The sequence below is a fragment of the Brienomyrus brachyistius genome, chromosome 14 (genome assembly GCF_023856365.1).
Source record: "Brienomyrus brachyistius isolate T26 chromosome 14, BBRACH_0.4, whole genome shotgun sequence".
Lineage (NCBI taxonomy): Eukaryota > Metazoa > Chordata > Actinopteri > Osteoglossiformes > Mormyridae > Brienomyrus > Brienomyrus brachyistius.
Genome location: NC_064546.1, coordinates 11,386,734 through 11,409,457, shown reverse-complemented (window position 1 = coordinate 11,409,457; position 22,724 = coordinate 11,386,734). Strand labels below are relative to the sequence as shown.

Here is a 22,724-nt window from a genome sequence, read left to right as displayed (position 1 = left end):
TCATCATTCTTGCGATCGGCAGATCGCAGCTTCGAACCTCTCTCGGGGCTGTTTCTTTGCTGAGCCTTTATATAATGCGGAATAAATGGGTCAGGGATGGATGGGTGGCACTACCCGCAGGGCGACCGTCCCGTCATCATTCTTGCGATCGGCAGATCGCAGCTTCGAACCTCTCTCGGGGCTGTTTCTGTCTTTGCTGTCGCGTCGACCGGCAGAGCCTTTATATAATGCGGCCTAAACGGGACGGTGGGTTGGGGATGGATGGGTGGCACTACCCGCAGGGCGACCGTCCCGTAATCATTCTTGCGATCGGCAGATCGCAGCTTCGAACCTCTCTCGGGGCTGTTTCTGTCTTTGCTGTCGCGTCGACCGGCAGAGCCTTAATAATGCGGCCTTAACGGGACGGTGGGTCGGGGATGGATGGGTGGCACTACCCGCAGGGCGTCCGTCCGGTCATCATTCTTGCGATCGGCAGATCGCAGCTTCGAACCTCTCTCGGGGCTGTTTCTGTCTTTGCTGTCGCGTCGACCGGCAGAGCCTTTATATAATGCGGCCTAAACGGGACGGTGGGTCGGGGATGGATGGGTGGCACTACCCGCAGGGCGTCCGTCCCGTCATCATTCTTGCGATCGGCAGATCGCAGCTTCGAACCTCTCTCGGGGCTGTTTCTGTCTTTGCTGTCGCGTCGACCGGCAGAGCCTTTATATAATGCGGCCTAAACGGGACGGTGGGTCGGGGATGGATGGGTGGCACTACCCGCAGGGCGACCGTCCCGTCATCATTCTTGCGATCGGCAGATCGCAGCTTCGAACCTCTCTCGGGGCTGTTTCTGTCTTTGCTGTCGCGTCGACCGGCAGAGCCTTTATATAATGCGGCCTAAACGGGACGGTGGGTCGGGGATGGATGGGTGGCACTACCCGCAGGGCGACCGTCCCGTCATCATTCTTGCGATCGGCAGATCGCAGCTTCGAACCTCTCTCGGGGCTGTTTCTGTCTTTGCTGTCGCGTCGACCGGCAGAGCCTTTATATAATGCGGCCTAAACGGGACGGTGGGTCGGGGATGGATGGGTGGCACTACCCGCAGGGCGTCCGTCCGGTCATCATTCTTGCGATCGGCAGATCGCAGCTTCGAACCTCTCTCGGGGCTGTTTCTTTGCTGAGCCTTTATATAATGCGGCCTTAATGGGACGGTGGGTCGGGGATGGATGGGTGGCACTATCCGCAGGGCGTCCGTCCCGTCATCATTCTTGCGATCGGCAGATCGCAGCTTCGAACCTCTCTCGGGGCTGTTTCTGTCTTTGCTGTCGCGTCGACCGGCAGAGCCTTTATATAATGCGGCCTAAATGGGACGGTGGGTCGGGGATGGATGGGTGGCACTACCCGCAGGGCGTCCGTCCCGTCATCATTCTTGCGATCGGCAGGTCGCAGCTTCGAACCTCTCTCGGGGCTGTTTCTGTCTTTGCTGTCGCGTCGACCGGCAGAGCCTTTATATAATGCGGCCTAAAAGGGACGGTGGGTCGGGGATGGATGGGTGGCACTACCCGCAGGGCGTCCGTCCCGTCATCATTCTTGCGATCGGCAGATCGCAGCTTCGAACCTCTCTCGGGGCTGTTTCTGTCTTTGCTGTCGCGTCGACCGGCAGAGCCTTTATATAATGCGGCCTAAAAGGGACGGTGGGTCGGGGATGGATGGGTGGCACTACCCGCAGGGCGACCGTCCCGTCATCATTCTTGCGATCGGCAGATCGCAGCTTCGAACCTCTCTCGGGGCTGTTTTTCTTTGCTGAGCCTTTATATAATGCGGCCTTAATGGGACGGTGGATCAGGGATGGATGGGTGGCACTACCCGCAGGGCGACCGTCCGGTCATCATTCTTGCGATCGGCAGATCGCAGCTTCGAACCTCTCTCGGGGCTGTTTCTGTCTTTGCTGTCGCGTCGACCGGCAGAGCCTTTATATAATGCGGCCTAAATGGGACGGTGGGTCGGGGATGGATGGGTGGCACTACCCGCAGGGCGACCGTCCCGTCATCATTCTTGCGATCGGCAGATCGCAGCTTCGAACCTCTCTCGGGGCTGTTTCTGTCTTTGCTGTCGCGTCGACCGGCAGAGCCTTTATATAATGCGGCCTAAATGGGACGGTGGGTCGGGGATGGATGGGTGGCACTACCCGCAGGGCGTCCGTCCCGTCATCATTCTTGCGATCGGCAGATCGCAGCTTCGAACCTCTCTCGGGGCTGTTTCTTTGCTGAGCCTTTATATAATGCGGCCTTAATGGGACCGTGGGTCGGGGATGGATGGGTGGCACTACCCGCAGGGCGTCCGTCCCGTCATCATTCTTGCGATCGGCAGATCGCAGCTTCGAACCTCTCTCGGGGCTGTTTCTTTGCTGAGCCTTTATATAATGCGGAATAAATGGGTCAGGGATGGATGGGTGGCACTACCCGCAGGGCGACCGTCCCGTCATCATTCTTGCGATCGGCAGATCGCAGCTTCGAACCTCTCTCGGGGCTGTTTCTGTCTTTGCTGTCGCGTCGACCGGCAGAGCCTTTATATAATGCGGCCTAAATGGGTCGGGGATGGATTGGTGGCACTACCCGCAGGGCGACCGTCCCGTCATCATTCTTGCGATCGGCAGATCGCAGCTTCGAACCTCTCTCGGGGCTGTTTCTTTGCTGAGCCTTTATATAATGCGGCCTTAATGGGACGGTGGGTCGGGGATGGATGGGTGGCACTACCCGCAGGGCGACCGTCCCGTCATCATTCTTGCGATCGGCAGATCGCAGCTTCGAACCTCTCTCGGGGCTGTTTCTGTCTTTGCTGTCGCGTCGACCGGCAGAGCCTTTATATAATGCGGCCTAAAAGGGACGGTGGGTTGGGGATGGATGGGTGGCACTACCCGCAGGGCGACCGTCCCGTCATCATTCTTGCGATCGGCAGATCGCAGCTTCGAACCTCTCTCGGGGCTGATTTTCTTTGCTGAGCCTTAATAATGCGGCCTTAATGGGACAGTGGATCAGGGATGGATGGGTGGCACTACCCGCAGGGCGACCGTCCCGTCATCATTCTTGCGATCGGCAGATCGCAGCTTCGAACCTCTCTCGGGGCTGTTTCTTTGCTGAGCCTTTATATAATGCGGAATAAATGGGTCAGGGATGGATGGGTGGCACTACCCGCAGGGCGTCCGTCCCGTCATCATTCTTGCGATCGGCAGATCGCAGCTTCGAACCTCACTCAGTGCTGTTTCTCTTTGCTGTCGATTCGACTGGCAGAGCCTTATAACACGGCCTAAAAGGGACAGTTGGTCGGGGTTGGTTGGGTGGCACTACCCACATAGCGTCCGTCCCGTCATCATTCTTGCGATCGGCAGATCGCAGCTTCGAACCTCACTCAGTGCTGTTTCTCTTTGCTGTCGATTCAACCGGCAGAGCCTTATAACGCGGCCTACAAGGGACAGTGGGTTGGGGTTGGTTGGTTGGTTGGGTGGCACTACCCACAGAGCGTCCGTCCCATCATCATTCTTGCGATCGGCAGATCGCAGCTTCGAACCTCGCTTAGTGAAGTTTCTTTCTTCGCTGTCGCGTCGACACACAAAAAATACATATACGAAAAACAGCCCACAAGCAGGGAAGGCAAGTGGCGCTGCAGGCTAAGCCTCTTTATCTATGATCTGAAGGTTGCCGGTTCAAGCCCAGCCTCGGCAGAATAGTCACAGCGCAGACCCTAGGGGAAGGGCCATAGAAACAGAGTAACACACGGAGATGGGTGGTACAGAAGTAATTTGCAATTTTTTTTTCTTAAAAAAAAAAAAAGGGGTGGTGAGTGGCTAATCTCTGTGCTTATGATCAGGTCAGTGTGCTCAAGCCTGCCCTCAGCAGAATAGTTACAGGGCAGGACCTCAAGCACACTGAATGATCCTGCTCTCTCTCTCTCACACACACACACACACACACACACACACACACACACACACACACACACACACACACACACACTCTCTCCAGGGTCACTCAGTGCATTCAAAGACCCACCCGGTAACCATCCTGCTGAGGGCGGACTTGAACCACCAACCTCAACTTTCCAATCACAAGCACAGCGACTTTGCCCACTGAGCCACTTACCACTCCCGTTTGACATTGATCTTTTCGTTATTTTGACTCTCAAACACGCAGCTTAGTGCTGTTTCTCTTTGCTGTCGATTCGACCGGCAGAGCCTTATAACACGGCCGAAAAGGGACAGTTGGTCGGGGATGGATGGGTGGCACTACCCGCAGGGCGTCCGTCCCGTCATCATTCTTGCGATCGGCAGATCGCAGCTTCGAACCTCTCTCCGGGCTGTTTCTGTCTTTGCTGTCGCGTCGACCGGCAGAGCCTTTATATAATGCGGCCTAAATGGGACGGTGGGTCGGGGATGGATGGGTGGCACTACCTGCAGGGCGTCCGTCCCGTCATCATTCTTGTGATCGGCAGATCGCAGCTTCGAACCTCTCTCGGGGCTGTTTTTCTTTGCTGAGCCTTAATAATGCGGCCTTAATGGGACGGTGGGTCGGGGATGGATGGGTGGCACTACCCGCAGGGCGTCCGTCCCGTCATCATTCTTGCGATCGGCAGATCGCAGCTTCGAACCTCTCTCGGGGCTGTTTCTGTCTTTGCTGTCGCGTCGACCGGCAGAGCCTTTATATAATGTGGCCTAAATGGGACAGTGGGTTGGGGATGGATGGGTGGCACTACCCGCAGGGCGACCGTCCCGTCATCATTCTTGCGATCGGCAGATCGCAGCTTCGAACCTCTCTCGGGGCTGTTTTTCTTTGCTGAGCCTTAATAATGCGGCCTTAATGGGACGGTGGGTCAGGGATGGATGGGTGGCACTACCCGCAGGGCGTCCGTCCCGTCATCATTCTTGCGATCGGCAGATCGCAGCTTCGAACCTCACTCAGTGCTGTTTCTCTTTGCTGTCGATTCGACTGGCAGAGCCTTATAACACGGCCTAAAAGGGACAGTTGGTCGGGGTTGGTTGGGTGGCACTACCCACATAGCGTCCGTCCCGTCATCATTCTTGCGATCGGCAGATCGCAGCTTCGAACCTCTCTCGGGGCTGTTTTTCTTTGCTGAGCCTTAATAATGCGGCCTTAATGGGACGGTGGATCAGGGATGGATGGGTGGCACTACCCGCAGGGCGACCGTCCCGTCATCATTCTTGCGATCGGCAGATCGCAGCTTCGAACCTCTCTCGGGGCTGTTTCTGTCTTTGCTGTCGCGTCGACCGGCAGAGCCTTTATATAATGCGGCCTAAAAGGGACGGTGGGTCGGGGATGGATGGGTGGCACTACCCGCAGGGCGACCGTCCCGTCATCATTCTTGCGATCGGCAGATCGCAGCTTCGAACCTCTCTCGGGGCTGTTTCTGTCTTTGCTGTCGCGTCGACCGGCAGAGCCTTTATATAATGCGGCCTAAATGGGACGGTGGGTCGGGGATGGATGGGTGGCACTACCCGCAGGGCGACCGTCCCGTCATCATTCTTGCGATCGGCAGATCGCATCTTCGAACCTCTCTCGGGGCTGTTTCTGTCTTTGCTGTCGCGTCGACCGGCAGAGCCTTTATATAATGCGGCCTAAATGGGACGGTGGGTCGGGGATGGATGGGTGGCACTACCCGCAGGGCGTCCGTCCCGTCATCATTCTTGCGATCGGCAGATCGCAGCTTCGAACCTCTCTCGGGGCTGTTTCTGTCTTTGCTGTCGCGTCGACCGGCAGAGCCTTTATATAATGCGGCCTAAATGGGACGGTGGGTCGGGGATGGATGGGTGGCACTACCCGCAGGGCGTCCGTCCCGTCATCATTCTTGCGATCGGCAGATCGCAGCTTCGAACCTCTCTCGGGGCTGTTTCTGTCTTTGCTGTCGCGTCGACCGGCAGAGCCCTTATATAATGCGGCCTAAAAGGGACGGTGGGTCGGGGATGGATGGGTGGCACTACCCGCAGGGCGACCGTCCCTTCATCATTCTTGCGATCGGCAGATCGCAGCTTCGAACCTCTCTCGGGGCTGTTTCTTTGCTGAGCCTTTATATAATGCGGCCTAAAAGGGACGGTGGGTCGGGGATGGATGGGTGGCACTACCCGCAGGGCGACCGTCCCGTCATCATTCTTGCGATCGGCAGATCGCAGCTTCGAACCTCTCTCGGGGCTGTTTTTCTTTGCTGAGCCTTAATAATGCGGCCTTAATGGGACGGTGGATCAGGGATGGATGGGTGGCACTACCCGCAGGGCGTCCGTCCCGTCATCATTCTTGCGATCGGCAGATCGCAGCTTCGAACCTCTCTCGGGGCTGTTTCTGTCTTTGCTGTCGCGTCGACCGGCAGAGCCTTTATATAATGCGGCCTAAATAGGACGGTGGGTCCGGGATGGATGGGTGGCACTACCCGCAGGGCGACCGTCCCGTCATCATTCTTGCGATCGGCAGATCGCAGCCTCGAACCTCTCTCGGGGCTGTTTCTTTGCTGAGCCTTTATATAATGCGGCCTTAATGGGACGGTGGGTCGGGGATGGATGGGTGGCACTACCCGCAGGGCGACCGTCCCGTCATCATTCTTGCGATCGGCAGATCGCAGCTTCGAACCTCTCTCGGGGCTGTTTTTCTTTGCTGAGCCTTAATAATGCGGCCTTAATGGGACGGTGGGTCGGGGATGGATGGGTGGCACTACCCGCAGGGCGTCCGTCCCGTCATCATTCTTGCGATCGGCAGATCGCAGCTTCGAACCTCTCTCGGGGCTGTTTCTGTCTTTGCTGTCGCGTCGACCGGCAGAGCCTTTATATAATGCGGCCTAAATGGGACGGTGGGTCGGGGATGGATGGGTGGCACTACCCGCAGGGCGACCGTCCCGTCATCATTCTTGCGATCGGCAGATCGCAGCTTCGAACCTCTCTCGGGGCTGTTTTTCTTTGCTGAGCCTAAATAATGCGGCCTTAATGGGACGGTGGGTCAGGGATGGATGGGTGGCACTACCCGCAGGGCGTCCGTCCCGTCATCATTCTTGCGATCGGCAGATCGCAGCTTCGAACCTCTCTCGGGGCTGTTTCTGTCTTTGCTGTCGCGTCGACCGGCAGAGCCTTTATATAATGTGGCCTAAATGGGACGGTGGGTCGGGGATGGATGGGTGGCACTACCCGCAGGGCGACCGTCCCGTCATCATTCTTGCGATCGGCAGATCGCAGCTTCGAACCTCTCTCGGGGCTGTTTTTCTTTGCTGAGCCTAAATAATGCGGCCTTAATGGGACGGTGGGTCAGGGATGGATGGGTGGCACTACCCGCAGGGCGTCCGTCCCGTCATCATTCTTGCGATCGGCAGATCGCAGCTTCGAACCTCACTCAGTGCTGTTTCTCTTTGCTGTCGATTCGACTGGCAGAGCCTTATAACACGGCCTAAAAGGGACAGTTGGTCGGGGTTGGTTGGGTGGCACTACCCACATAGCGTCCGTCCCGTCATCATTCTTGCGATCGGCAGATCGCAGCTTCGAACCTCACTCAGTGCTGTTTCTCTTTGCTGTCGATTCAACCGGCAGAGCCTTATAACGCGGCCTACAAGGGACAGTGGGTTGGGGTTGGTTGGTTGGGTGGCACTACCCACAGAGCGTCCGTCCCGTCATCATTCTTGCGATCGGCAGATCGCAGCTTCGAACCTCGCTTAGTGAAGTTTCTTTCTTCGCTGTCGCGTCGACACACAAAAAATACATATACGAAAAACAGCCCACAAGCAGGGAAGGCAAGTGGCGCTGCAGGCTAAGCCTCTTTATCTATGATCTGAAGGTTGCCGGTTCAAGCCCAGCCTCGGCAGAATAGTCACAGCGCAGACCCTAGGGGAAGGGCCATAGAAACAGAGTAACACACGGAGATGGGTGGTACAGAAGTTATTTGCAATTTTTTTTTCTTAAAAAAAAAAAAAGGGGTGGTGAGTGGCTAATCTCTGTGCTTATGATCAGGTCAGTGTGCTCAAGCCTGCCCTCAGCAGAATAGTTACAGGGCAGGACCTCAAGCACACTGAATGATCCTGCTCTCTCTCTCTCACACACACTCACATACACACACACACACACACACACACACACACACACACACACACACACACACTCTCTCCAGGGTCACTCAGTGCATTCAAAGACCCACCCGGTAACCATCCTGCTGAGGGCGGACTTGAACCACCAACCTCAACTTTCCAATCACAAGCACAGCGACTTTGCCCACTGAGCCACTTACCACTCCCGTTTGACATTGATCTTTTCGTTATTTTGACTCTCAAACACGCAGCTTAGTGCTGTTTCTCTTTGCTGTCGATTCGACCGGCAGAGCCTTATAACACGGCCGAAAAGGGACAGTTGGTCGGGGATGGATGGGTGGCACTACCCGCAGGGCGCCCGTCCCGTCATCATTCTTGCGATCGGCAGATCGCAGCTTCGAACCTCTCTCCGGGCTGTTTCTGTCTTTGCTGTCGCGTCGACCGGCAGAGCCTTTATATAATGCGGCCTTAATGGGTCGGGGATGGATGGGTGGCACTACCCGCAGGGCGTCCGTCCCGTCATCATTCTTGCGATCGGCAGATCGCAGCTTCGAACCTCTCTCGGGGCTGTTTCTGTCTTTGCTGTCGCGTCGACCGGCAGAGCCTTTATATAATGCGGCCTAAATGGGACGGTGGGTCGGGGATGGATGGGTGGCACTACCCGCAGGGCGTCCGTCCCGTCATCATTCTTGCGATCGGCAGATCGCAGCTTCGAACCTCTCTCGGGGCTGTTTCTGTCTTTGCTGTCGCGTCGACCGGCAGAGCCTTTATCTAATGCGGCCTAAATGGGACGGTGGGTCGGGGATGGATGGGTGGCACTACCCGCAGGGCGTCCGTCCCGTTATCATTCTTGCGATCGGCAGATCGCAGCTTCGAACCTCTCTCGGGGCTGTTTTTCTTTGCTGAGCCTTAATAATGCGGCCTTAATGGGACGGTGGGTCGGGGATGGATGGGTGGCACTACCCGCAGGGCGACCGTCCCGTCATCATTCTTGCGATCGGCAGATCGCAGCTTCGAACCTCTCTCGGGGCTGTTTCTGTCTTTGCTGTCGCGTCGACCGGCAGAGCCTTTATATAATGCGGCCTAAATGGGACGGTGGGTCGGGGATGGATGGGTGGCACTACCCGCAGGGCGACCGTCCCGTCATCATTCTTGCGATCGGCAGATCGCAGCTTCGAACCTCTCTCGGGGCTGTTTCTTTGCTGAGCCTTTATATAATGCGGAATAAATGGGTCAGGGATGGATGGGTGGCACTACCCGCAGGGCGACCGTCCCGTCATCATTCTTGCGATCGGCAGATCGCAGCTTCGAACCTCTCTCGGGGCTGTTTCTGTCTTTGCTGTCGCGTCGACCGGCAGAGCCTTTATATAATGCGGCCTAAATGGGACGGTGGGTCGGGGATGGATGGGTGGCACTACCCGCAGGGCGACCGTCCCGTCATCATTCTTGCGATCGGCAGATCGCAGCTTCGAACCTCTCTCGGGGCTGTTTCTGTCTTTGCTGTCGCGTCGACTGGCAGAGCCTTTATATAATGCGGCCTAAATGGGACGGTGGGTCGGGGATGGATGGGTGGCACTACCCGCAGGGCGACCGTCCCGTCATCATTCTTGCGATCGGCAGATCGCAGCTTCGAACCTCTCTCGGGGCTGTTTTTCTTTGCTGAGCCTTAATAATGCGGCCTTAATGGGACGGTGGGTCGGGGATGGATGGGTGGCACTACCCGCAGGGCGTCCGTCCCGTCATCATTCTTGCGATCGGCAGATCGCAGCTTCGAACCTCGCTTAGTGAAGTTTCTTTCTTCGCTGTCGCGTCGACACACAAAAAATACATATACGAAAAACAGCACACAAGCAGGGAAGGCAAGTGGCGCTGCAGGCTAAGCCTCTTTATCTATGATATGAAGGTTGCCGGTTCAAGCCCAGCCTCGGCAGAATAGTCACAGCGCAGACCCTAGGGGAAGGGCCATAGAAACAGAGTAACACACAGAGATGGGTAATACAGAAATTATTTGCAATTTTTTTTTCTTAAAAAAAAAAAAAGGGGTGGTGAGTGGCTAATCTCTGTGCTTATGATCAGGTCAGTGTGCTCAAGCCTGCCCTCAGCAGAATAGTTACAGGGCAGGACCTCAAGCACACTGAATGATCCTGCTCTCTCTCTCTCTCACACACACACACACACACACACACACACACACACACACACACACACACTCTCCAGGGTCACTCAGTGCATTCAAAGACCCACCCGGTAACCATCCTGCTGAGGGCGGACTTGAACCACCAACCTCAACTTTCCAATCACAAGCACAGCGACTTTGCCCACTGAGCCACTTACCACTCCCGTTTGACATTGGTGTTTTCGTTATTTTGACTCTCAAACACGCAGCTTAGTGCTGTTTCTCTTTGCTGTCGATTCGACCGGCAGAGCCTTATAACACGGCCGAAAAGGTACAGTTGGTCGGGGATGGATGGGTGGCACTACCCGCAGGGCGTCCGTCCCGTCATCATTCTTGCGATCGGCAGATCGCAGCTTCGAACCTCACTCAGTGCTGTTTCTCTTTGCTGTCGATTCGACCGGCAGAGCCTTAATGGGACGGTGGGTCGGGGATGGATGGGTGGCACTACCCGCAGGGCGTCCGTCCCGTCGTCATTCTTGCGATCAGCAGATCGCAGCTTCGAACCTCTCTCGGGGCGGTTTCTGTCTTTGCTGTCGCGTCGACCGGCAGAGCCTTAATAATGCGGCCTTAGGACTCAGGACTCAAGGAATATGCCCCCCCCTCGCTTATGACATCCGAAGCGGAGCCAAATTAAGATCTGCCTAATGTACCAGGTAACATCTCTCCCAATGGTGGAATCACTTTATTGACCCTGGGATTCGAACTGGCGACCTTCAGAGTACAGGCAAAGACCCCAAACCCATTGAGTAGTGTCATGGGAGGCCGCGGTGACGACACGCGAGGACGACAGGGTGACTCACTCTTTGTGCTTCCTGCGGCCATGGAAGAAGCTGGCCCACTCAAAGCAGGTCTTCTTGCTGCCCACCCAGAAGACCGAAGGGATACCCACCACCAGTGTCATGAGGTACTTCATGAGGAAGAGCACCAGGTCCGGCCTGCTGGTCTGCTCCACCTGTCCCAGGGTGGCAGAGAGAAGTGCATGATGGGATGGGTAGTTGCATGATGGGATGTGCAGTCCATGCTTTTGAAAGTTTCTATTCAGACATTCATTTACATTTTAATATTCTGTTTTTAAGGATATTCCTTTTTTGTCCAATGTACTTTAAAAAATTTAAATTAATGTGCACCATATATTTATGTTCATCTGTGCTCTATGTGCTGTATGCACAATCAAAATAGTTAAAAATCTTAAAATACATCAATGCCAAAATATTTTGCTATTGGCCACCGACCAAGCACAACTGAGCACACAGTCCCCAGGTTATGAACAGAAGTGCCAAATCTATCTTTAAGTTTAATTTGTAGGTAAGTTGGAAACAACAATAGTACAGTATGTACATAATAATAATATTATGTTTATGAAAAAACGTAACTACAGACGGTGCCGTACTGCACCTCGAACTGACGAGCCACTAAAACTGCACAGTGTTTTAACGAGGATCAAATAAGCATCGTGTACGTTCGTTATTACGAACAATTAAGGATGGACAAAATGACTCTGGGACACAGCACGTTTGATTCAGTTCACCTAAAGAGTCCAAACTCTAATGTATCGTGGTTAAATCATTACAAACTGCAACATACAGGACGTTGCCACACACATAGGCTATGTACTACACCAGTAGATAGTGTACTTCAGTCACCAAAGTATGGCTCTCTCATTCGGATATGACCGAGAGGGAGTCCGAGTCTCTTGCTCAGCCACTCACTCACCAATTCATTCAGAAGGAGAACGAGAGACCCAAAGGAGTCACTGAGTTGGTGAGTGAGTGGCGAATGAGAGACTCTCAGTCGTTCATTCGGTGTAGGCGTATATGTTCAGTCCCAGGTTTAGTTTCCAGCCAATCAGATGCAGATTTCGCAATCGCCTATCAGCCTCAGTGTTTGTTTACGGTTAATTGGATTTCAGCTTTATGACGTGCCATCATGTTTAGTTTCGTGAATTTGTTTCAATATGAAAAGCTTAAATGTGAATTAGGCCATACAGAGCAAACATGGATGTGACTGTGCTGTTGCCTAGTAACAAAAGAAAAGGACTGGCACAGTGCCAGTGCTTATTAGTCAATTTCATGCAGGATCACAACAACAACTTCTGCAAAAGACGCGACTCGGCGCATTTCGAAAAATGTGTAGACTTCATGCATTACATGAAAGATTCTTGTTGAAGTAACAAAATTAAAAGCATCCATACTCCCTAAACCCAGTCAGGGTAGCAGGGGCCTCGAAGACCTTCCCAGATACCGTGGGATGCAAGGCTACAGCACACACTGCATGGGATGCCAGTGCACTGCAGAGGTCACACACACAGTCACACAATCACGCTAGAGACGCCGATTAGCTGAACTTAATGTCTTTGGATTGTGGGAGAAACCCGAGGAACCCGCACAACACTCGGAGACCATGCAAACTCCAGACACTCAGCAAGGGTCGGACTTATACACAGCAGGGAACATGTAGTCCCTACAGAAAAAAGACTTACTTATTAATTTACTTAAAAAAAAAACTCTCTTTTGTTCAAAGGCAAACTTCTGCAAGTCCATTCAATGATAATCGCAAGCAGGGGTCATTCCAAGTGCTTGATCTCCAAAGTCTTTCTATTGGATACGGTCAGAAACACAAAAGTATTAAAAACCAAAGAACTATTTCTTTTCTAAAAATATATTATTTAAGAAAGCAGTTAGAATGCAGAAAAGTGGATAGAATCTGTTCTGGCTGATAAGTCAGTTCCCTCCTCAGAACGTGACAAAGTTGTGCAATCAGTCGCCTGTCTGTACGTTTGTTTGTCAGTTTCCAGACCGAGACTCCACATCTCACTGCTGATCTTCTTTCTGGTAAACATGAACACTGCAGTTCCCGCCTTACCCCCCCCCCCCCCTCGTCCCAGGGCTCTACAGCCCTGGTAGACGAGCGCAGTACAGTCACGCAGACCAAGGGAAGCTGCTGATGGAGCTGCTCTGATAGCAGCAGATGTGATTAAATCACTTGTGACCAAACCCATCTTATCAGTCACTATGACGTCATTGTCAACATTCACAAATGAAACGCTTATCCACTCCGCGAACCCAATAACACGTCGTGTCGTGTGTGAGGGTCTCTGATTTACTTATTTAACAGGCACATTTATCCAAAGCGAACTGAAAGCAGGGTCAGGCGGTCACAGAAGCAACTGGGGATTAAGGGTCTCGCTCATGTTGAAATAACTCTGCCACCATGGGATTCGAACTGACGCCCTTCTGATGACAGGTACCACCCTCTGTAGGAAACATCCCTTGACTTGCCTTCAGGCTAAGAGGATATGAAAAACAGCTAAAGGAAAACACAGCAACGTGTCACTGTCACCTGGGCTGGATAAACAGAAAGGAAGATGGATGGGCAGCATGAGAAAGTGGAAGCTGGAAAGCAATGTGGACCCCAATCCAAGGCAAGGTGGCCCTCACTGGTGAGAGTGACTGTGAACAGATGAGACTCACTATTTGCGAGATATTCTTTGGGTAGAAACAAGCAGATGCCAAACAGAAATGTCACACTCAACATGCTAATGATTTTTTTAAGAGCACAGAAAGACAAAGACGAGTGAGGCGAGAAGTACGCCTGTAGGGGGGCGGTACCTGGTAGGGGCAGGGGATGTGGTACTCGCGGCAGCGCTCCATCACCCAGGTGGTCTCCCACACGGCCCGGTAGCTTTGCTCATAGAAGTAGCAGCCGATGACAACCAGCAAGGGCACCAGGTAGAGCACGGAGAAGACGCCAATGCGGATCATGAACTTGACCAGCTTGTCCTGGTTCTCCTTCTCCAGCGGGATCTCCATGCGCACGCGATTCAGTGCCACGATGCCGGCCAGGAGCAGCACCATGCCCAGCAGCACGTCAATGCAAAGGGGCGCCAACACGAACCAGCGCAGGGCCGCCACGTCGTAGAGGCCCACGAAGCACACGCCGCTCACGTTGTCGCCCTCGATCTTGTTCATGGCGGTCAGGGTCACGGTGAGTGTGCCCGGAATGCCCCAGGCGCAGGCGTGGAAGAGGAGGGCCTTCTTCTCGATGGCCTCGCTGCCCCACTTGGGCACGGCAGCCAGGAACCAGGTGATGGTGAGGATGACCCACCAGACACTGCCGGCCATGGTGAAAAAGTAGAGCACCATGAAGAGAAGTGTGCAGGCCTTGTTGTGCGAGCCCTGGGTGACGGTGGAGGCCCGGTACTGCCCGGGGCTGGCGGCATTGCAGGCCACTCGATCCTCCAGCAAGAAACCCAGGAAGAACGCCAACGACACCATCATGTAGCACACGGCGTAGAAGATGATGGGCCTCTCCGGGTAGCGGAAGCGGGTGACGTCGATGAGGAAGGTGAGGAAGGTGAAGAGGGTGGCAGACAGGCAGAAGATGGAGACGACACCAATGAAGTAGCGGGCGAACTTGAGCTCCTCACGCCGGAAGTACATGTTGGGGCAGGGCGGCGAGCAGTCGCGCACCCCCAAGAAGGAGTAGCTCAACTCTGGCTCCATCTTCAGTTCACGGGGGCACCAGAAGCCGTAATCGCGCTGCACGGACATGGACGACTGGTCCGTGGGCTCGGTGCTGGCGAGAAGGTCCACGGGCCGCGGGTATGATTCGTCGCAGTCAGGGAACCTGGAGAGGAGAGGCAGTTAGGGTCATTGTGATAACATATCTAGGACATAGTGTTTCTACACCTTTCTATACGCTTTATCATGATATTCCACACTTCCTTGTTGTAGGTACTGGCAGGGAAAAAAATTGATATAGCCCATGTTAGATCAAAATGTTTTATTGCAATACCAAATAAAGACAAACCACTGGACTTTGGAAAAGGCCCGGTCCATTGTGTGCGACCCAAGCCATCCCTTATCGAGGGACTTCATGCTGCTTCCATCTGGCCGGAGATATAAATTACTAAACTGTAGGACAAATAGGTTTAAAAAATCTTTTATTCCAAGTGTCATTAGTTTGTTAAATCAATGTGATCTTTAATTGTTTTTTATTGTAAAAATGTTCTCTGTTGTCTGTCTATTAAAGTGTTGCTGGCTGTAAAACAAATTACCCACCAGGGGATAAAGTTCAACTTAGTCATTATCTTTAACATTATTTTTTGAGATATAGTCCGGAAAAAATAACGATTAGCCATAGGTTTTCAAAAAAAAAGAGCAAACAATATCCTTACTTTTTGTGAGAAAAAAAAATGTAAACGTGACATTTCGGACAGAGAAATTGAAATTGAATCTGAATCCATTTTGAGCCAGTTTTTACTTTCCCCAGTTGTCGTGCTTACCTGCCAGTACGTAGCTGACACAGCTGTCTGATTAATATATTTTATAACGTAATTATGCTACTCACCACACCCCTGAATTGATTAAGGAAAATGCATGGAATAATAATATTTTAAAAGTGCCATTAGAGATGTTTGGGAAGGAGGAAGTAGAAAATGAGTCAACCAGGCTGACCTGCTGCAGTCCATCTCCTCTGGCCAGGGAACGCCAAACATCTCCATCAGCTTCAGGCAGTCGCGGCGGGCGTGGACACAGAGGCTGCGGCAGGGCAGTGACACACGGCCGTACTCCATGCACACCGGGGCGTGAAGGGCACACAGGAAGGACCTCAGGTCCGGGGAGCACTGCAGGTTCACCATGGGGTGGAAGGGCTGCATGGAGACCGAGGACAGAGTTGGCATTTGGGAGGGGAAGGTCTCTCGGCGGTAAATGACCTAATCTGATTGGTCAGAATGGTGCCGATTCATTTTCTGTAACTGCGATCAAACGACAGCAGTAAACCAATGTATGATTATGATCTTTAATTCTAACTCTCTGTCCTTCTACCAGAAGTAGGACACTATTTAAAATTAGTGGAACCAAAACGGAAATGTTTAACCATTTGGCTGGAGAAGGCCGTTCTCTTAATAAATGCATTTTCTGCTCATGAACATGAAATAATGTCTTTAGGTGCAAATGTGAAAGCTAAATGTGTGGTAACCATGGTGTAAGCGGGTTAATGCAACCCAAGACAATTTAACATATGCAGACACCCGGCTGTGAAGGCAAAGAACCACCTGACTTGGAATGGAAGGTTGTTCCCTTTGTGGTGGGAGTTTTAAAGTGTATATTGTACTGCTTGTTGTGCATTAAGTGTTACTGTAAAAATCTCTCAGGAAAGCACTATTCCATTCACTGTTATAGAAGACAAGAGGAAATTATGGCTCGGCTTTAAACCAAAGAACAACGCCTACATGCTTATCCATTCACTTTACGTTTTTATTTATTTAGCTGAGTGGCAGAAAAGTGAGGAAAGCATGGAGTCAGCTAACATCTCCTGGAGTAACTGGGATTAAGGGCTCAAAAAATACACAACAGGGCCCTGAATTAACGTTCAAAGCAAAAGCGCGTATTGTAAATATTGCAGGGTTCAATTTACCAATGTTTAAGATTAGGCAGAAAAACTACTTGGTAAAACACAAGTGAAATGTTTCCACTTAATATCACAGTATATAATTCTCAAATTAAATGTGTTTATAAACTAACTGCATTACAAACACTTTCAAGTTATCGCCAAACAAGACCATCTTTGGATGGTTCAGACCTAATCTACGTGCTACAAAGCAATGTACAAGCAGATGGGTTCATCCTACAAAGGTGGGGCGGAGATGCTAGTGCTGTAGAAAGAGATCGGAGCTAAACGGAAGCAGCCCCAGGTATTATTCATGACCATATGCTAACGTTGCACCAGCATCGCTAAGAAACCGCTGTGAAGGTTGCTGCATTCTGGCATCTCACCATATTCAGATGGAGGAGGACCCGGGCCTGAAGAGCATCAGCTCTGGAATAGCGCTAATCAGGGACATATACAGGGGTGGAGCCTACTGATAGTTGATTGGACCCCAGAGTGCACTGTCAGCTGTCACTCATCAATTCAAAATATGTCATTGGCTATTGATCATCCTACCCGTCGTATGCACCCGGTTTATAAAAAAAAATCCCGGAGTAGCCCCTGGTACCAATGGGACTGCTAACTCACTACAATCTAGCTTGCAAAAATCTTCGAAAATCATTGATAATTGGTGTGGATTGTGGGACTTTTGTCCTAACAAAAAAATACAAATACAGTCGTCCCTCGCCACTTCGACTTTCGCGGGTTCACTCTATCGCGGTTTTTAGTATATTCATTAAAAAGTTGATCGAGACAGTGAAAATGATACATCGCTACGCATCGGAAGAATCTTTGCTCTATGTAATTAAAAGTCTAATATGTCTTATTTTCTCTTATTTTGTCTAATATATTTGGTAATACGAGTGTAATTGTCATTACCTACCTATACGATCCTCTTTGTGTGCCACGCCCCCTTATTAACCACGTGTGCAGCCCCGATCGTTACCAGCTGTTTCCTGTCAGTTTGATTCCTCCGATGTATTTAAGTCCACGTCAGAGGTTGTAACCCCAGGTCTGTCATTGACATTTTGATGTTAAGTGTTCGTGTGTCCTGCATTTGGAGTGACTCCAAATAAACCCTTCGATCCTGGTTCCTCGTCTCCCCGATCCTGCTTCCATGTCCAGCAATCATAACAGTAATGGTGACTAAAGGGTGTTATTTCCTGTCTAATAATGTAAAAAAATAACCGTATTTAGAAGGTCGTAAACAGGTTTTCTGTGCTCTAACTACGAAAATATTCCATTTATAAATAAAGAATCCTACTTCGCGGAAATTCACTTATCGCGGTAGAGTCCCGAATGTGATAAACGAGGGTCGAATGTGCATAGGATTATATGTATATATGAAAAAGGATTAAATATGAATGAAACACAATGCCTTCGTGGGTAGCTCTGCTGCCTCACATCTCCAGAGTTGGGGGTTCGAGTCTTTCTGATGGACTTGTATCCCATCCATGGTGTATTCTGCCTTATGCTATCTGTGATATAAGAAGCAACCCCCCCACCCCCCTCAGAATAAGCGGTTGCAAGATGAAAGGACTGATTACCGCTGCTTCTAAAATACTTCTTTTGGAAGAAACTCCTGCATTCAGCTGATGACAGACGGGAGTCATTATCTAAACATGATCTGAACGTTAGACCCCTTAGCTACTCTCACAGTGTATACGTTTGGCAAACCTCCATATGCTGATAGCGATGCGCGCTCAAGGTCCACATTGGATTTACACGGACACGAAGAGCGGCGTACATGCAGACTCGGGTACTATCAAGATAATAGGATATAACAGTATTTTTAATTTTAACCACCCATTTGTCGTATTATATCTCAGAGATTCCAAATTACCAAATTATTATTAGTGTTGCTTTAAAAAAATATAGCGCATAACGATCTTTGGAAGTTATGAATATAGATGCTGCCTACGCCTAGCAGATGGTGATAGGAAAATAACTGAAAATTTGGAGGTCAAGATTCAAGAACGAAAAGCTGTTATTGTAACCCTAATGTGACGTTACATTTTATTCAAAATAAAGCATAGGCAGCCATATAAAAATGTAAAGAAAACGGGCCGTGAATGCGATGAGCGGGGATGAACATCGATAAACACTGCTAGCTGGACTGTAACCCTTAAATAAATGGATCTATTACATGGCAAGAAAATTAGACTATAAGGCTTTTTCCACTTCGGTGATTCTCAAAGATGTGGAACCATTTTTTCACAAACATCTGTCATCAGTAAAAAATAAATAAATAAATACAAACGCCTTACCCACAGAGTACCAAGCTAGCGCTTACAATTCACAACAGCCTTTACCTTTTATTTACATGAATTTCTGTAGCTACTATTTGCAGGTTTTATTTGTAATACTACAGCTTCGTAATGTAACTTAGCATAGTACAATAGCCATAAGCCATGTTTCTTTTAGGGCTGGATCAGAGACTGAATGTATTATAAGTAAAACACTTATTACTAGACCCTGCCGGATATATTTCTTAATACTAAAAAAAAAGTCTGTAACCTTTTCATCTGAAGTACGCATTGTTTAACCAAAACAAACACTTTTAAAGGTGTCCTGCGAGTGAAAGCACACGTCACTAATGTGAAACTCACACTTCTGGGTGGTTAAGGAAAGTGGCACAGATGCATATAATCTTATAATTATATGCTGGAGGTAAATGTGAGGTACCTGGCTGCCACAATGTTTTATTCACACTTATTTTATCGGTCCCCTCGTTCGCCACGATTCGCACATCCATTTCATCCAGTTCAGATTCGCTTCACCCCCAGTAAGCCGAAACCCCAGTGTCAATGTCATTCGTCATTTTACTATTAACCCAAAGGATACTGCCAGATTCTCTATTCTACTTCAGCGCTTTTCCACTGACCTACAAGAACCGACCCGTACCGGACCCATACCGGACCCGTACCAGGAAGGGACACTAGTTACAGCGCGGTTTCAACTCGCTCTCATTTTGCGATAATGGTAATAATGAATGATATATGGCCTTTTTCCTTCAGATAATCCATGCTGAGTGTGATCACATGCATGCTGTGCATCATGGCCCAAACCATCCATTGTGTGGCCAAGACAAAGGGTCTCCTGTGGTTTTGTTGGGGGGAAGGGAGTGGGGTTAGCTTTCTCTCTGACCTCTGTGGGGCTAGCTTTCTCTCTGACCTCTGTGGGGCTTTTATTCTACATTACCTCTTGCCCCTGCTCAAACAGAGCATATGGCCAAAAGTTAAATCTATAAGCGCAACTTTAGGGGAGCCTGATTCGAAGGTCATATCAAAAATAAGAGCAGAATAGCCTTCTTCACACATCTCTATAACAGTGTTTCTCAAATTGGTCCTCAAGGCCCCCCGGACATTCCACGTTTTTGCTTCTACCTGGAGCTGGGAGGGAGCAAAAATATGCACCGTTTGGGGATCTCTGAGGACCAGGCTGAGAAGCACTGCTTTGTAACACTGGTTACCAGCTGATGGACTGTGCTCCACGTCAGGACCAAAAACGATTGAATCCGGACCATGTGATCATCTGGAGCCTCACATCCAGATCAATGTAACACAGCAACAAGAGCCGAACCCACAACAAAATCAGAAAAGACGGTAAAAAAAAAATAAAAAAATCAGGTTGAGTTTTTGGCAAGAGGTGAAAAACATAAAATGTGCCTTGTAGAGATCTCCTGACAGAAGGATTAAAATATCATCCATTCTCTCCCCTATCTACCCCATTATTTACGAAATCGAGAGAAAAGAGGATACGATATGAAAATATCTTCGGTGGATAATCCCATAAGTACCTTGCATTTCACATGCGCTTGCATGCAGGTTTCCCAGACTCGTGTTTGCGTGCAAATTCCACGTGTGCAACCCTTAGTAGATGACCACCTGCTTCTGCTTACTGGAAGTGTGGTAAGATGAGTATGAATGACAACTGCTTTCTATTTTACTTGAATCATTTTAAATACACGCTCATTAACTTGATCAGGTTTAAAAAAAAAAAAAACCCAGGGCTATGACATCTGATATGTCAACATCTTGCAGAGGTAACGGGTGCTAACAGACCCCTTCCACTGGTTTCAGGTAATGATGGATGAGTCTGGGTCGAGACTCCAGACAAAGACCCCAGGCTGGGAGATACGGAGTAATATGGATTCAGATTCCTTGCACTCCTCGACCCTTCATGCAAAAACATCCTATCTCCACCACCACCTCCCCCAACCTCCCATGGGTGTGTCAAGGTTACCAGGGGATGGCACACAGGCATTGCGTGGAAGAGCAGGTTAGCCAACTCACCAGAAACTCTGTACTGAAGGCACTGAAACTGTGGCAACACTTGGCCCCCACCCCTCAGAAGGACTGGAAAGCCAAAGGATTTCAGCACAAAAATCCTTGACTACAGGAATCAGCCACCTTTTCCCCAGTAGGCAACACAAACCCACCCACTCATGTGTGTGAGTGCAGATTTAGGGGCTTGGCCTCGCACAGCCCTTTAACAGCAGCACAATGGTTACTTCCACCCCCAGCACCCAGGGCTGTTAATTACGGAATCAACTGAGATCACCGCATGGCCAGTGATACATAAAAGTCAGCTGAAGTGGTGGCACCTAGTCACCTTGAAAATTTACTGCTAACCCTTTGAGATTCAGCCTATCCCATAATAAACAGAAAAAACAATAAACACTGCTAGGCAACACAGCTCACTTTGACGTGAACTCTGATAATTCTGGTACACACACACACACACACACACGTACATATACATACACAAATATACATTATACACACACACACACATACACATTATATATACACATTACACACACACACACACACACACACACCCAACAAATTTCTCAACAGCCTTTAACATACACGCGTCATCCATAGTCACCAAGAGTGGTTAAATCCATGTCCTACATGCACACATCTTCCCTGTAACACTGGTAAGTCACGCTAAAAATAACCGCCTTCCAGTGGTTTGTAACCCCGCTACTGTTGTCCCCTAGCACCCTGAATTACATTCTGAAGCTTATCCTTTCCGTTAGCGTGCACACATCTGGGAGATGCACACACTGTAGTACTCTCATGAGCATCTACTCAATAAAAGCTTGGAAGATAGATGATGGAAGTTCTACAGCAGCTTCTGGACCTTCAATCTTCATTTGTTCCTGAACACTGGAAACCCGGTGGCTTTGAAGATAAGTGGGATAAGTTGGGATCATTATTTAGTTAGCTAGAGAAAGCAGTAAAAATGTAAAACACCACACATGGTTAACAATGGATTCAAAACGAATGCCGGCGATGAAAGTCTACAGGCAGCATCGGGACTGACGTGCCGAGGAGACTTACATCGCTGAACGCGAGAACAACTTCTACAGCTGTGTTCCCTTCAGTCTCCAAGACAAATATGTTTCATTCTTCAGAAATACACTCCTGCATTCTCCCAAGTGCAATGGTTACCGAGACCCGAGCCAAACGTCACCTGCCCAAACATGCATCGTTTCATTTCACTTCATCGCTGAAAACGGTGTCAAGCTCTGATGAAGTTCTCATCTCTTTGTATTTTGCTTTCTTTGTGTCTTTACGTGTGTGTGTGTGGGGGGGGGGGGGGGGGTGTCAAAGGACACTGTGAGGTCCGCCTCCCAGTCTGTGAGGTCAGCCTTTTTTTTTTGGTCGTGACACAATTAAAGGCTGTATCCGTGGCAACCCTGCAACCTGGCAAACGAGGGCGTGCAGGAGAGAGGAGTAAATAGGGGGGTAGAGGAACAAAGGGGAAGGGGGGGGGCACCCCCCAGAGAATTACTGCATCAGCTCAGCACCGAGTCCACACAGCCTCGACAGGAACTCAAACATCACGCATCTAACCGAGTTAACGGCAAACTAGCAGGGAATCTTCATGACCAGAAGGTACTGCTTCCTCGCACAGCATCCCTACGTCATTCAAACTGCCATCATAAGGGTTTCTGACTAAAATACGGCAGAATGCCACTGAGAAATACTCTCAAATGCAGCACAATTCACATCAGCCCCAATGCATCCTGCGGCAGATGGTTAGAGATGCAAATGGC

At 50.4% G+C, this 22,724-nt stretch overlaps 1 protein-coding gene across 7 annotated transcripts in view; it reads right to left on the bottom strand.

Annotated features, from left to right (window-relative positions):
- Positions 1 to 190: 190 nt before the first annotated feature.
- The window catches only part of LOC125707088 (frizzled-3-like), a 28,962-nt gene continuing 6,428 nt past the window's right edge, over positions 191 to 22,724 (bottom strand). The window contains exons 3-6 of one of the 7 annotated variants that reach the window (XR_007382178.1): positions 15,679 to 15,875; positions 13,831 to 14,848; positions 10,584 to 11,174; positions 191 to 490 (exon numbers count right to left, since the gene is read on the bottom strand). Coding sequence is in view for 1 of the 7 variants with exons in the window: in XM_048973984.1 (XP_048829941.1) it covers positions 11,019 to 11,174; positions 13,831 to 14,848; positions 15,679 to 15,875 (1,371 nt within the window). In the remaining 6 variants the exon portion in view is untranslated. Of the gene's footprint in view, positions 491 to 694; positions 1,135 to 4,634; positions 5,082 to 6,813; positions 7,055 to 7,356; positions 8,764 to 10,583; positions 11,175 to 13,830; positions 14,849 to 15,678; positions 15,876 to 22,724 lie in introns of those variants that run through there. The other 6 variants (XR_007382179.1, XR_007382176.1, XR_007382177.1 and 3 more) reach the window with 6 other exon arrangements.